This window comes from Antedon mediterranea, chromosome 7 (assembly GCF_964355755.1).
Source record: "Antedon mediterranea chromosome 7, ecAntMedi1.1, whole genome shotgun sequence".
In the NCBI taxonomy this organism is placed as follows: Eukaryota; Metazoa; Echinodermata; class Crinoidea; order Comatulida; family Antedonidae; genus Antedon; species Antedon mediterranea.
In genome coordinates this window covers 26,797,970-26,813,020 of record NC_092676.1, presented here as the reverse complement: position 1 = coordinate 26,813,020, position 15,051 = coordinate 26,797,970, and the positions used below count along the sequence as shown (strand labels likewise).

Sequence of the window (15,051 nt, the reverse complement as noted above, 5' to 3'; positions counted from 1 at the left end):
CAAAGTTTACTGAACTCTACACAGTTCAACACCCAATACTTCAACCAGAAAGCACCCTAAACAAAATCTTAAATGTCTACTGTAGAATTTAACATAATAACACACTGTACATTCCTTTCTCTCTTCAAAAGGTGGGGGTAGAGGATTTTATTGCAATTTCATCGATAATCCAGGTCACACATATGTCATACAGAATAAAGCAAATAAAGAATCGCCCATGGTCAAAATCATTTAGGCTGTAATGTACAGAAGACTCAGGCTGCAATGTGCAGAAAGACTGGGGCTGTAATGTACAGAAGACTGGGGCTGCAATGTGCAAAAAGACTGGGGCTGCAATGTGCAGAAAGACTGGGGCGGTAATGTTTAGAAGACTGGGTCTGCAATCTGCAGAATACTGGGCTGCAATGTGCACAAGTATTTGCGCAGAAATGTTCAGAAGACTGGGCCTGCAATCTGCAGAAGACTGGGGCTGTAAACTGTAATGTTCAGAAGACTGGGGCTGCAATGTGCAAAAATTGGGGCTGCAATGTGCAGAAGTATTTGCGCAGAAATGTGCAGAAGACTGAGAATGAGTGAGATCTACATGGGCATTTAGGTCTCAACTATAGTATACAACTTGAACCTAGCCTACCTTACATCAACTATCCTTTGGTGCTTTGGTTGGCTTGCCCTATTACTCTATGACCTGGGTCAGATTTGTATGCATTTAATTTAGGAGAGAATCTCAACTGTCATAGGATAATTTGACCCCAAGGAACAACATGGGATATGTGCCAAATTTGCTATCCGGGGCGAACATGCCCATTGCTTCCCAACTTGTATTGAACATTTTTAATTATGAAGCTAATTGTATGGAAAATGTGCATATTTTGATTACTTTTATACAAAAAATGAATATTTGGCACATATCCCATGTTGTTCCTTGGGGTCAAATTATCCTATAACAGTTGAGATATTCTCTCCTAAATTAAATGCATACAAATCTGACCCAGGTCCTAGACTATATGGCATACAACTTGAACCTAGCCTACCTTACATCAACTATCCTGTGGTGCTTTGGTTGGCTAGCCCTATGGCATACAACTTGAACCTAGCCTACCTTAAATCAACTATCCTGTGATGCATTGGTTGGCTAAGCTATCCTGTAGCAAATACTTATATTGAATGCTTCTTCCTAACTTGTCTAGACTGCATACAGCAGTTCTACCATTTTCATTGTTCTTCCATTTTCATTGTTCTTACATTCATCCTATGCAAATTGTGTAGTAGCTTATTGTTCTAAACTGCAATCTAGCTCACCTGGTCAGCTATGCAAAACTTGCCTCAAAATTATTTATTTATTTAAGTTAAGACAAGTCTATCTATGAATAAAATGAAGATGATTGATATAACTAACCTTTTCCAAAAAACAACTATGTCAAATATTTACCTTATGACCGAGTAACACATAAACAAACCCAAAACAACACTTACACAACACAACTAAGTTTGATGCATTACAACTCACATTGGTGTTCTATTGCAATCCTTCGTCTTCCAAGTTGATGCCAGTGTTAATATAGTGTACTAGCCTATATCGCCAAAAGAAAAAACAAAAAGGTGAGTTTGAATGGCTTGATCTGTTTAAATCTGCAAGCAATTTACAGTACAACAAATAGCAGCCAAAATGGGTGCTGAAAGTTTTGCTGGAGTGAATAGGTTCATATTTTTTGGATCATGTTAAGCTCATCCTTATTTAAGGGGATACATCTAGGCATGTAGGCATATATACTGCTGATGAGGCTCTTCATAAATTCTAGGTATGTTTTGTATATTCATGAATAGGCAGTTTTTTTTTGTCGCATCTTTTGTGTAGCCCAACATCAATACACCCATGATACCGATTTTGTTTATGCATTTTGACGTCCAGATTGCATTTCACATGTTTACGATTTATTATTGAAAATGTAGCACAGATCACATTTTACAAGTAAAAAGTTTGATAGTGTAGACATTGCTTAAATTTTAATGAATTTTATTAGTTAAAAAACAAATAAGAGTTTTAGTATACAAATGTTTCAAGAAATCAACAGAAAAAAACATCTTGGGAGGCCTAGCCTAGGATCTAGGCCAGCTACGCCGGTGAGCCTAGACTAGGCCTACCTCCTCATACCTTTATTGTTGTGATGTGCCCAATATATATGAGCACATCACATTATTGTCACAAAGTTTGACAGCTTAAAGATGTATTGTCCCCCAAAAACATGAAAAATAAAGATTGATAAATATGACATTTCCATATATGGGCACATCACATTTTGTTGTCAAATAAAGTTTGATAGCGTAGACAGGGCTCAAATGTCTCATTTAACGAATTTTATTCAGTAAAAAAACAACAATTTTAAAGAATTTTCCATCAAAGTGTGTAAACTTTTTTTTTCTTTTTGGGATCCAGTTACAATACACAATACATTTAATTACAGCGTTATACTTTCTTCAAATAAGATGGCATTTTGATATAGTTATTGTTTGTTGTATTCTAAATCCATCATTCTAGGTAATAACATAATATGTATACCTAATTGTTCTCAATGATTGAAATAAAATAATATTCAAGGCTAGTTTTGGTTCTTAGTTTGTCGCTTCAGGCCACGAGTTTGTAATATTTGAAAAGATCCAATGTAACACCATTTTTTGTGAGACTTGTAAAAACAACTATGTCAAATATTTACCTTATGACCGAGTAACACATAAACAAACCCAAAACAACACTTACACAACACAACTAAGTTTGATGCATTACAACTCACATTGGTGTCTTCCAAGTTGATGCCAGTGTTAATATAGTGTACTAGCCTATATCGCCAAAAGAAAAAACAAAAAGGTGAGTTTGAATGGCTTGATCTGTTTAAATGTGCAAGCAATTTACAGTACAACAAATAGCAGCCAAAATGGGTGCTGAAAGTTTTGCTGGAGTGAATAGGTTCATATTTTTTGGATCATGTTAAGCTCATCCTTATTTAAGGGGCTACATCTAGGCATGTAGGCATATATACTGCTGATGAGGCTCTTCATAAAATCTAGGTATGTTTTGTATATTCATGAATAGACAGTTTTTTTTTTGTCGCATCTTTTGTGTAGCCCAACATCAATACACCCATCATACCGATTTTGTTTATGCATTTTGACGTCCAGATTGCATTTCACATGTTTACGATTTATTATTGAAAACGTAGTACAGATCACATGTTACAAGTAAAAAGTTTGATAGTGTAGACATAGCTTAAGGGTCTTATTTTAATGAATTTTATTAGTTAAAAAACAAAATAAGAGTTTTAGTATAAAAATGTTTCAAGAAATCAACAGAAAAAAACATCTTGGGAGGCCTAGGACCTAGGCCAGCTACGCCGGTGAGCCTAGACTAGGCCTACCTCCTCATACCTTTAGCCCTCTAACAATATGTAAAATGATTTGCCCAAATGAAAAAAAGTTAAATTCATACGCTATTATTTGCACTAAAAAAATGCAATATGATAGTCCTACTACTTGTCCATCCGTGGTGATGTGTCAATCTTAAACGTATTGCAATGGGTTTTTTTTAATCTAGAGGGCAATTCAAACAGAATTTTTAAAGAATAGACCCTTTAAATATACGTCATTATGGAATGTTGTTAATCAAACTAAGCAAATAAAACGAAAGGGGATTAATATATGCGTGATGAATTCAAAACTGAAAGTAGAACACCTTTCACAAAAGAATCCCATTTACACTTGAATTGAAATGTCTGGGTAATAGTAATCGACATACATTCTCCCAGGAGGTTTTTCAAATATCAACTAATCCTTCAACAAACAGTAAATAATGTTGATTGGAAGTTTCAATTTGTATTCACAAGCCTAGGCCTGTAAGGTTCATCTTGTAAAAGTAGTTTTAGTATGTGTTGATTTCTTGGGTTTAATTGGCCTATCGTGATAAGTGGTTGGAGAAAGATGTCTTGCCTTGAAATGACCATACACTTACAAACCACAAATGTGAGAAGCACCAAGGAATGAGGTTCATTCCTCAGCCATTATGCTAAACATTCTTCTTTTTAGAACAAGTAAATTTTGCCAGTTTTTGCTTTAAATGCAAGCCTGCAACCTGCATTAAACTTACATACATTACGTGGATTGAGAATTAATAATACAACATATAAACAGAAGGTGTAAAGCTTTATAGTCATTTAAATGATTGCAAATTGCATTTCTGTGTGTCGGTATTGTCTGCAATATTTTTATAATATGCGACATATTCTAAACTGGTTTCTGATGTATGTAGACCTACCGTATGTATGCAACAAAGATCAAATTGATACATCCCTTTTTAGCATTATAAACCAAATTAAAACGTAGGATATTCAGAGATAATTATTAATAATTGTAAATTGAGATATTGAGTAAAATTTGAATAACTGTTATGTAACCATTTTAATATATCATGTGTACTTAAAAGAATCTTTATTTTGAAAAAAAAAACAACATTGTCATTCCTGGATGGTTAAATTGAGGACTTCCAATGTATATTTTGAGCCACATACATTAAACACCAAACGCTAGACCTACTATTATTTCGTAATCTTTGCCAGATGGAATCGATCAATTAACTATAGTAAAAAGCATTAGTCAAATTAATGCAAACAGCTGTATATTAATAAAACAAAACAACATATTCGTCTATACACTTTGACAAGCTACGGGTTGTTTGTTCCTAATTTTGTGTTCAAAATCTGAGGAAAGAGGTAAGTTAATGAATATTTACAAACTGAAAAATACAAATTATCTAACTTGATGTATTCCTTATTATATCATTTTGATCATGTTGGATATTTTGTTTTAGTGCCATTTTTAGTATACGGTAGCTTATTATTTTAGTAAGGTTTTGGTAACGCTCTGTCTACACTATCAAACTAGTTTGACAAAAAAGTGTGATGTGCCCAATATATATGGGCACATCACATTTTTGTCACAAAGTTTGACAGCTTAAAGATGTATTGTCCCCCAAAAACATGAAAAATAAAGATTGATAAATATGACAATTCCATATATGGGCACATCACATTTTGTTGTCAAATAAGGTTTGATAGCGTAGACAGGGCTCAAATGTCTCATTTAACGAATTGTATTCAGTAAAAAAACAACAATTTTAAAGAATTTTCCATCAAAGTGTGTAAACTTTTTTTTCTTCTTGGGATCCAGTTACAATACCCAATACATTTAATTACAGCGTTATACTTTCTTCAAATAAGATGGCATTCTGATATAGTTATTGTTTATTGTTACAATACAATGTATTCTAAATCTATCATTCTAGGTAATAATATATGTTTCATAGAATCCGGTTATTGTCATCATGAATAAGTAGATTTCTATACCTTGTTTAATTCAATGATTGGAATAAAATAATAATAATAATAATATCCTGCATTTATATAACGTTGTGAAACCTCTTAAGCGCTGAACAAATAATGTTCAAGGCTAGTTTTTGGTTCTTAGTTTGTTTCTTTAAAGACCCCTTCCCTGCAATTTTGGACGTTTTTTGGAAAATAATACATATATATCACTTTAAAAACATTAAACCATGTCATTTCTTGTCTTAAATGTACGTTTTATGGTAAATTATGATAAAAAGTGAGAAACAATGCACTACCTAAGTAGCTCGCGGCGATCGACCTCTCGTGGACGGTCTTAGGCCTAGCCTAGCTAGGCTTAGTTTTATAGGCCTAGCTGGTAAACATCGGTAACGTACGAACATCATACGCTAGCTATATACTCCGTTAATACAAATTGGGGAAAACCCGGTATTTTCGCTAAAAAGTTAGGAGTCTTCCATTTGTTTTGGCCTCACGATCGATCGAAAAGTGGGCGAATTACAGGTGAAAAACAAAAATATCAATCCGCGCGCAATGCATTTTGGGATTTATAGCGGGCCGCTATAATTATTAGAATCAACTTATTTTTCACATTTTTAACCGTTTAAAGACGAAAAAAGTTATCGCAATAGGACCATATAGTATTATTTTTACATTAAATATAGATAGTGATCTTAAATTAGATCTAAAAAACGTAGGGAAGGGGGCTTTAAGCCAGGAGTCTAATAATTTAAACTTTAGATTTAATGTAACACCATTTTTTTATGAGTTCACAACAAAAATTCACATATTCATCTATACACTTTGACAAGCTACGGATTGTTTGTTCCTAGTTCTGTGTTCAAAATCATTATGATCATGTTGGATATTGTGCCATTTTTAGTATGGCTTCTTTTTCAGTAAAGTTTGGTAAAGCTCTGTCTACACTATGCCCAAATACGGTAGTGATATACATTTTTTGTTGCATAAAGTTTGATGTAGACAGCTTAAGGGTCTTACTTAATTATCTATCATTCTAGGTAATAACATATGTTTCGTGGAATCTGGCCATTGTCACCGCACTATGAATGAGTAGATTTCTATACCTAATTGTTCTCAATGATTGCAATAAAATAATATTCAAGGCTAGTTTTGGTTCTTAGTTTGTTGCTTCAGGCCACAGGTTTGTAATATTTGAAAAGATCCAATGTAACACCATTTTTTATGAGACTTGTAAAATTGCAAACCTAAAAAAAGAAGTTTTCCAAAATGTGTTTAATTTTATTTATTTATTCTTTCTTTTGACTGGATTGCATTTTCAGTAACGCAGTACTGCTTTCCAAAATGGTCCAGTTTAATGTTATATAGAATGGTACTTCTACACAAGGCTAGAACTAAATTTAATGGATGCTTTTTTATCTGGGATAACTTGCTTTGCTGGGTTTGGAGAGGTATACATTTTTTCGTGCCTCGCCTTTTTTTAGCTGCTGGAAAATTTGAAATGTTGTTTACTGGAATATTGGGGTATGTGGGTCACTATGCCCCTACCTGGAGTATATACAGTACTATATTTTTTAGGATTATCTTTTAGTTCCGTACAGTATGGCATGGAATTTGTTTATTTCAGACTATATTTAAGTTACACAAAATGTTACTATTAACTAAACAAAAATAATTGATAACAAATCATTATTTTTTAAATCATTAAATAGATCCAAAGGAAAATTACTGAAAAAATGACAATGCTGTGGGTATCAGTGGCTGGATCTCAATGGAGATACAAAAAAAAAGCGAAAAGCTAAATCAAAACGATAAGTAAAACAGCCAGAAAAAAAGTTATTAAATAGAAAATAAATATAAAAAAAAGCATCATTTAATGAAGAAAGAACAATAATTAAAACTGTTACGTCAAAAAGTCGAACAGCGTTTTGTGTAAGAAATATATCTTGTTGTATTTGTGATTTGTGTACTGAGCCCTCTGGGACAAATCTTTGTAAGAAGAGGTATGTTCTACAGTATACAAATACCTGTCAAAAAAGCAAATTTTGGTTTTTCTTTGACCCCATTAAGATTTGAATCAGAAATTGTGGCCAATCATGCCTGTAATCCTGGGATATCTATATTAGTATTATGGTACTTATTTCACCAAGCAATAACCAGCCGTTGAATAATTAATTAATTTTAATTAGACTGTTTACAATGACTAAACATTATACTGTTTTTTTAGTCTATTGTTAACAGAAAAAGCAATAACAAAATCTTACAAAAAAAGTATTAATACCAAAGTTTTGTTGAATAATTAACCATCAGTTTAAACTAGTTTTGACAGCTTATATAAATCCCTATAAATTCTTAATTAGTGGCCGTGAGCCTTCAATTAAAAAGTCATTTATAATCCCTAAAGTTTTAATTCCCTCTGGTGTCTTTTTATTTGCAAGGATAGGGTTCTTATTGTGCAATACATTCCTCTGTTTATTGTTTTAAATTTTAATTGTAATTTGACATTGATAAAAACAGAATGAATTGTTGTTAATATAAATCATAAACTGAACACCAACCAAGACAATATTTGTTTGTAGTTTTTCTAATTAACTTTTAGTTGCTTTCTGTACTTTAGAAAAATACAGTGCAAAAGAAAATTACCAATGCAATGTACACCCCTCCTCTGGGACAAATCACCTCAAACTAAAAAAAAAAAAAACCCATGACTCCATGTTTATTACTTCTGAATTTTATAACACATAGGATTGAAATTTAGACAGAAAAATAACCAGTAAATCACAATTAATTGGTATACAATATAAAGTTTAACATATTTGGATACTAAATCATAATAATTACAGTAAATCTGTTCCCTTTGAGCATCTCCCCAAATTTTCGCTGGCACCTGTTTTCACCTTTTACGATTTGTTGAGAATATCTCATCAGACTGAAGAAAAATCTCCAATTGTTGATATATTTTATTTTCACCTATGGTATGATTGTTCAATTTATACCATTCCCAGGTGTGTCACCAGGTATATTCACCTGCAATTGTTATTGTAAATTCTGGAAGATTTTTAACTTAAGCTTTTTTCCAGCCCCAACATTGTGTTTAGAATAATACAGTATCTAGGCTAAATGTTAACCTAACTGTACCTAACTCTCCAACTATCAGTGGTACAAACTATTTTACATTAGTAAATTTCCAAAGTAGACAGCTAAGTTGTAGGCCTAGTTGTTGTAGTACAGTGAGTAGGGATATTCCCCAATCAGCTTCCATCACTCAAATGGGAAAATAATCTTGAGTGCCCTGTTCAGAAATATTTCCATGACCTTATTTGGACTGATGTTCACTCAGAGTACTCCACTAACACAAATTCACTCTTGGTACGTACCACATTTTCTCACAATAATTAAATATCCAATATCGAAAGTTATAATAGTAATTAGTTTACATAAGTGTACATCTAAGTACGCCTATTCATGGTAGGATGAGGAGTGATCATGAGTATTAAAGGGACGAAAGGATGTTGTAGCTTTGCTCTTGCCATCCCTTCTTATTGTCCAGGGTTCAAGTGAGCCTACTACTAAGATTGGTTTATAGCTGAAATTAAAGAAGAAAATATTTTTGTAGCAACCGCTACTTTGTTTTTCAAATAATACTGGTAGGTTACTGGTACTGTCCAATTGTAGCCGTCTTCTTCTGAAGACGCTTGCCCATCATTGACGGATACTTAATATCAGTAGACTTCACTGTTGGTTGTGCTTAAGATCTACGTTTATACCATGTTATACATTTTTACGCAGTAGTGGGAAATTTTTGGGGTTAGCAATTATGATAACTGCGATCAACCTACCAAACTTGAACAAGTGTTTTGTTGTTTTTTCTTTGGTTATATAGTCATTAAATTAAATTATTATGAATGAATGCTTGCCTTTTGTATATATCTATATAGGGGTATTGTGATGAATTTATATTTTTATATTTATTGTAGGCCTACTTTTTACCTTTTAATGTTTTTAATGTAAATTTGAACTCAATTCAGCATTTTTTGTTGCTATGTTCTAGTAATTTGGATGTTGAAGTTCAATAAACAATATTAATAATAGTGATTGCAGTTCTCCCTATAATCGTCGTGAGGTGGTTTCCCCGATTAATCGTACGATCAAAACGGTACTGGGTATGATCAACTAGCGTTCCCATCCATTCATAGAAGTACTGATGAAGATATCAATCTGTGGCGACAATAGAATGGATCCGAGACCTGGCTATCTTCGACTTTTAAATAATAGAAAGTTTTGAAAAATTGTGTTAGGGTAGAAATGTATGTAGGCCTAGTATGATGTGTATGTTTATTGAAAAATGGTAATAGTTTTCTAAATTAATTTTTACAAGTTGCGATGAGAAAACTGTTATTTGATCGTTAGTTGACGTGTACATAAAGTGACAAATAAATAAAATAATAAAATTGTTAGTAAAAAAAACATTTTAAGATTAAAGATATATGGAAGAAAACAAAGAGATTATGGAGCGACTGTACAAGAATATACAACACTAAGTATTGTAAGGTTAGAGTAATGTACTTAAAGGGGCGAAGCAATTCACCACAAGTAGGTGTTTTCCCAATCTGATATTGGTTCTTCCAACAGGATCATTTCATATAAGATTTCCTTTACATGGATTAAAAATACCAATAGAAAAGATTATGTTTCCCACAGGAAGACGTTTGTATCAATCAAAAAGGAAATATTAAATAAATGAATGTTTAAATTAAAAATGTATTGTCCCCTCTGAAAAATAATTGTTAACTTTTTTTTTGTTGAATATGGCATTTTAATGTCGCATTAAATAGTTATCCAAAATTGGATCTAAAAAAATGTATTTACCTGAAAAAACTGTAATTTTAAGCAAAAAATTGTCAAATTGGCTGCCAGCCAATGAATTTTTGGTTGAATTTAATCATTTATTATGTTATTTTATAAGTGAAAACATTATTTTTTTTTCTATGGAAGTGATTAACTTTATTAAAACTACAAAATAACCTATATTCAAAGTCTTATTTAATTAATCTTCATTTTTAATGTTTTTGTGGGACAATACATCTTTAATGTATACAATAATTGTTATTATATTGATATAATAATGAAATATTAGGAAAAAATGCTAACATGATGAGCATGTATGGAGCGCCAAGTATTACAAAGGGTGGTTTACTGTAGGTATCTTTTAGGATTGCATACCAGTGGCGGATCCAGGATTTTGAAATAGGGGGCCCAGGGCCTTAAAATAGTGAAATAACGTGCTGAATTTAATTTGTATGTCCATCTTTTGCATTTCAATTTGCGAAATTTAGAGGAGGCCCGGGCCGGATGGACCCCCTTGAATCTGCCCCTGCATTCAAATGAACTCTGTGTGTTCTTTTATAAAAGATTTTTAAAAGATCATTCAGCCCCTATTCTAAATTTGACGCTTTCTTTTTTTTTTTTGCTATTATAATTTTTTTTTTACTATTATAATTTTTGTTTTGCTATTATAATTCCATAACAGTCACATCACCTTTTGAAACAAGTTTCTACAACTTCTCATGACCCTGTCACTTGACATTTCAGTTTTACCACAAGGGCGCCATTATACCATTTTTAGTGACAATATCGGGCTGAAATAATTATAACAATAGTGGCCCAGAGTGGTATAGATATAGGATTAACATAACAATCTTATAATTCTAATACAAATACCACTACGGAATAGCTTTCATGCATCACGGAGATCACAAAAGACAAATACTTGAATTACGATTAATCTAGCATAAAAAGTCACTTTCAGTTGCTAATACAAAAGATTAAGTCGTACATATACATTTATTATTGCTTCACTAATTCCAATTCACACATAAAACAAAACTTGCCATAACGAAGACGACCGGTTAATTGAAGTGAAATGAACCAATAGTCTGTTTTCGCTTGTTAAGGTAGGGCCCAATTGCTTCCAATACATTTCCATTTAATGTACTCTGTTCATCATACTAGCTTGGTACTGCAATTTTTCCAAAAGAAAGGTAACAATAAAAATTTTATATTTATTTTCTACACGTTAAGACTATTGTACATGTCAACATTTCAGGTGATAAGTGTTTAAAAGAAGACACGGCAGGATTACATTACATTTACCAGTCTTCTGGTGACAGTGGTAATAGTGACCATTTTAATTTAAGAAAACAAATCTGAACAGCAAACACAGTCGTCTCGCGTAGGGCATACTACATTTTTTCCTTCCTATTTATGAATCAATTTCCAAAGAAGAACACACATGTGTGCCCTAGCATGGTTTATTTTTCCTTTTTTAATTTTTTGGCAAAGTATGTAGCCACTGATTTAAGGATCACTGTTCAAAGTTTAAAATGATGATAATAATAATAATAAGATTTATAGAGCGCACATATCCACGTTTTAATTTATATGAAGTTTGCACTGCAGCAAGTGTATTGCTACTGATCTTAAAAGTGATTGTAGCCATGATTGTTAAATTTATCCTTTTTCAGCCCTTGCCTACAAAAGGTCTCCGATTTCAAGATTATTTTAAATATGCCCTCTATTTTTTTTTATAGAAAATCATGAGCGAAATTCTCAGCAAGTTGGAGAAAAAACTTCAACGTTCCATATCATCGCTAAAACCGACGTTTTGTTCAGATGTTAAAAAAGGCATGCATGAGGTAAATGTGGAGCTTGAGCGGCTGAAGACCATGGAACTGTTTGTTCTTGACAACTCTTTGCGAGAGACAACCGTAGCTTCTCTTAGAGCACACACTATCGAGAACAAGCGGGCAATCTATGAAGAAATTAAGAAATGTGGATTCAAATACTTCATGGTGGAATCTTTCATCCATCAGACAAGAATTGGAGATCTGTTCTTGAAGGAACTTATTGCCCAGGGTGAAGACCTGTCCAAGGCATTTGCCTTCTCTGAAGTGTGGGAGAAGATTGTGGATAAAGTTCCTCAGCCTGACATCCCAATTGGAATGTTGAAATGTAAAGAGTTTGGCATAAAGAACGTGTTCCTTGAGATTGACCTGATGTATTATAAGATTGATTATAATAAGATGAACATGGATGAAGTTTGCAAGTTGTTAAAGGAGAGAATCGACTGGATTCGAGCTAATCTTTCCAAAGATTCTATGATTGTGATCAACTTCCGAGATTTCACAACATCAATGATTCAGTATCCAGAACGTGTTGGACATGTCATCAACTACCTGTCCAGCCTTCAGAAAGAAGAAAGAATCTTTGGTTTAGCAGTTGAAGATCTCGGTGCTGGTATGCCAGAACAGTTAGCTGCATGGATAAATGCTATGAAAAAGGAGATGGAAAGATGTGGATGGAAAGATGGACAACTCTTGTTCCATCAGCACGAGCAGTGGGGTTTAATGCATTCAGCTAACCTAAAAGCACTTGGAGCAGGCGCTACTGGGATGTGGGCAGGCTTATGCATAGAGGGCGCTGCACTTGGTCATGCTGATAGCTGTACAGCCATTCTAAACCTTATCAGACTTGGAAACAAGACTGTTATGGAGCAATATAACTGTCCATATGTTAGGCAGGCAGCCATCAATGTTACCAAAGCTGTCACTGGTATGAAGCCAAACCCTAAGCAACCGATTTATGGTGACAGAGCAACCGACTTGGTATATGGTTTCATCTTTTCGGACCCCACGGCAAATGGTGGATTTGACATGGCAGAATTCTTGGGAGTAGAGCGTGAAGTTAGAATCACAACTATGGCAAATGAAGAAATGATTCTGATGAAATTAAATGATGTTTTTGGAGAAGACCCACAGTTCACGCTGGAGATTGCTGGACAGATGAAACAACAGATTGTACAAAATGCTGCGGATGGCAGAAAGGAAGAGTATAACAGTGAGTTAGGGCTTTCCATGTTGTTTGATCAGGCTGGCGGGAAACTGACTGAAAAGATGGCAGGAATCATTGCTGAAGGTAATAAGAATTTGCCTCATATCAACACTCTTATTGAAGAGATCAAGGAAACCTGGAATGAATGGGACGGAAGAGATGGTGTGGTGGATGACCAACTGACCTTTGACAACTTCTATATTGGTTTCATGGCGCCGTACTTTGGATGCTATCGCTGCGAAGACAGTCAATTGGGCTTGAGAGCTTTGGATATGGACCAAGATGGCATGATTGACTGGTTTGAGTTTAAACACTTCCTGATATGGGCTGGGCGACAACATCCTGAAATTAAAACAAGTCAGGAGCTGCTCGACATCGCGTTTAGGGATGGTCTTATTCCAGCTATGAAGGATGAAATGGACAGAAATAAAAATAAGGCTGCAAACTCAGAATAAAATAGAAGCTGCAGCACTTGTTTTTATTTCTGTCATCTCATCGTACTTTCTGAAAATATATTTCCCTTACTGCCTAATAAAACAATGTAAAACACTTTGTTTACATTGTCTAATAATTATACTTGTTCTGTTTACATTTGCCTAATAACTATACTTGTTCTAACATAAGTATTAAATTATTTACATATTTATTTAAACTTTAAAGTAAAGATAATTTTTTTTGGCTGTCTAACTGTAAATATTATTCTTATTTTATTTTCTTGGCCTTCTTTTTAAATCCTTCACCGATAGACATTGCAAAACAAAACAATTATTATTTTATAAATATAATACATTAGAATAAATACTATTTTGTATTTAAATGGTCAAATTAGGATATATTCATCATTATTCAGTTTTTATGGTTGATTTTTTTTAAAAGTATATTATTTTGAAATCCTGAATCCGCCAATGATGGCAATTCATTTTTGACTAATTTTTTTTTCTCATATATTTTATGTTAACCTAACAAAGATTGCAATTATATTAACTTTGTTTTTTCAAAATATAGTCATAATATAAAAGCTAAAGAATATTAAATTTATTATTATTTGGAAAATTTCACTTGGGTTACCGTATTACACAATAAATGAAATATTGTATAAAAACTGAACACATGTTATATTGTATCCTTTCCTTTCTATTCAATTCAACTTTAGAGGCATCTAGCCAATTTACATTGAAATTTAAAACAACTTAATTTATAATACTCTACTATGTGTGGACTGGAGGAATACAAAATGTTTCTTGATTCTGGAATCTCAATCAATAAACTAGTTGATTTTGTATGGTGCTACTACACTTTCGCACCTCAACTTCTCTAGCTTTAATGCTGCGCGGCTGTGATGGTGAGTAACCGTGAAGTCTTAGGCTCAGTTACTGTAGGTGCAAAAGACTTTAAAAACAACCTTCTTAATTTCAAAAGGTCTGCGGCTTAATGGTTGATTTGCAAATATTTCTAAGCATTTGTTTTTACATTACACATTATACAAAAATATCAAATCATTATGATAATATAATTATTGCGTGTGGTATCCATACATATTTTATACTTGATAAACCTAGTAATAAAAACACAATATGTACATACATGCACATTATGGAACAGCAGACAATGGTTGGCAATTAAAAGGATTTATAGTCACCTGGTAAATGGAGGTCTTAGCTTGGAAAAATGAAATATCAAGAGGATTTATGAAAGAATGGTCAAACAAAAAAGGGTGCGCTCCGCCGACCCTGTTCCATTAAGGTATATTTGCTGCAAGAAAAATAAAATAAAAAGAAGAAACTACAATGCTGAG

The 15,051-nt window shown here is 33.2% G+C and overlaps 1 protein-coding gene across 4 annotated transcripts; it reads left to right on the top strand.

Moving 5' to 3' along the window:
- The first annotated feature begins 1,516 nt into the window (after nucleotides 1–1,516).
- On the top strand, nucleotides 1,517–14,315 carry LOC140054118 (uncharacterized). 4 transcript variants are annotated; one of them, XM_072098998.1, is made up of 2 exons: nucleotides 1,517–1,599; nucleotides 11,957–14,315. In XM_072098998.1, the coding sequence occupies exon 2, from the start codon at nucleotides 11,963–11,965 to the stop codon at nucleotides 13,709–13,711; it is 1,749 nt and encodes a 582-aa protein (XP_071955099.1). In that variant the 5' UTR covers nucleotides 1,517–1,599; nucleotides 11,957–11,962; the 3' UTR covers nucleotides 13,712–14,315. The 4 variants fall into 4 exon arrangements, with proteins under 4 accessions (XP_071955099.1, XP_071955098.1, XP_071955096.1 ...); XM_072098997.1 differs by lacking the exon at nucleotides 1,517–1,599 and adding an exon at nucleotides 2,791–2,863; XM_072098995.1 differs by lacking the exon at nucleotides 1,517–1,599 and adding an exon at nucleotides 4,685–4,757.
- Nucleotides 14,316–15,051: the final 736 nt, after the last annotated feature.

Excerpts from the sequence above, each read along its gene's own strand:
- LOC140054118 (XM_072098998.1), top strand. The coding sequence starts at position 11,963 with ATGAGCGAAATTCTCAGCAAGTTGGAGAAAAAACTTCAACGTTCCATA.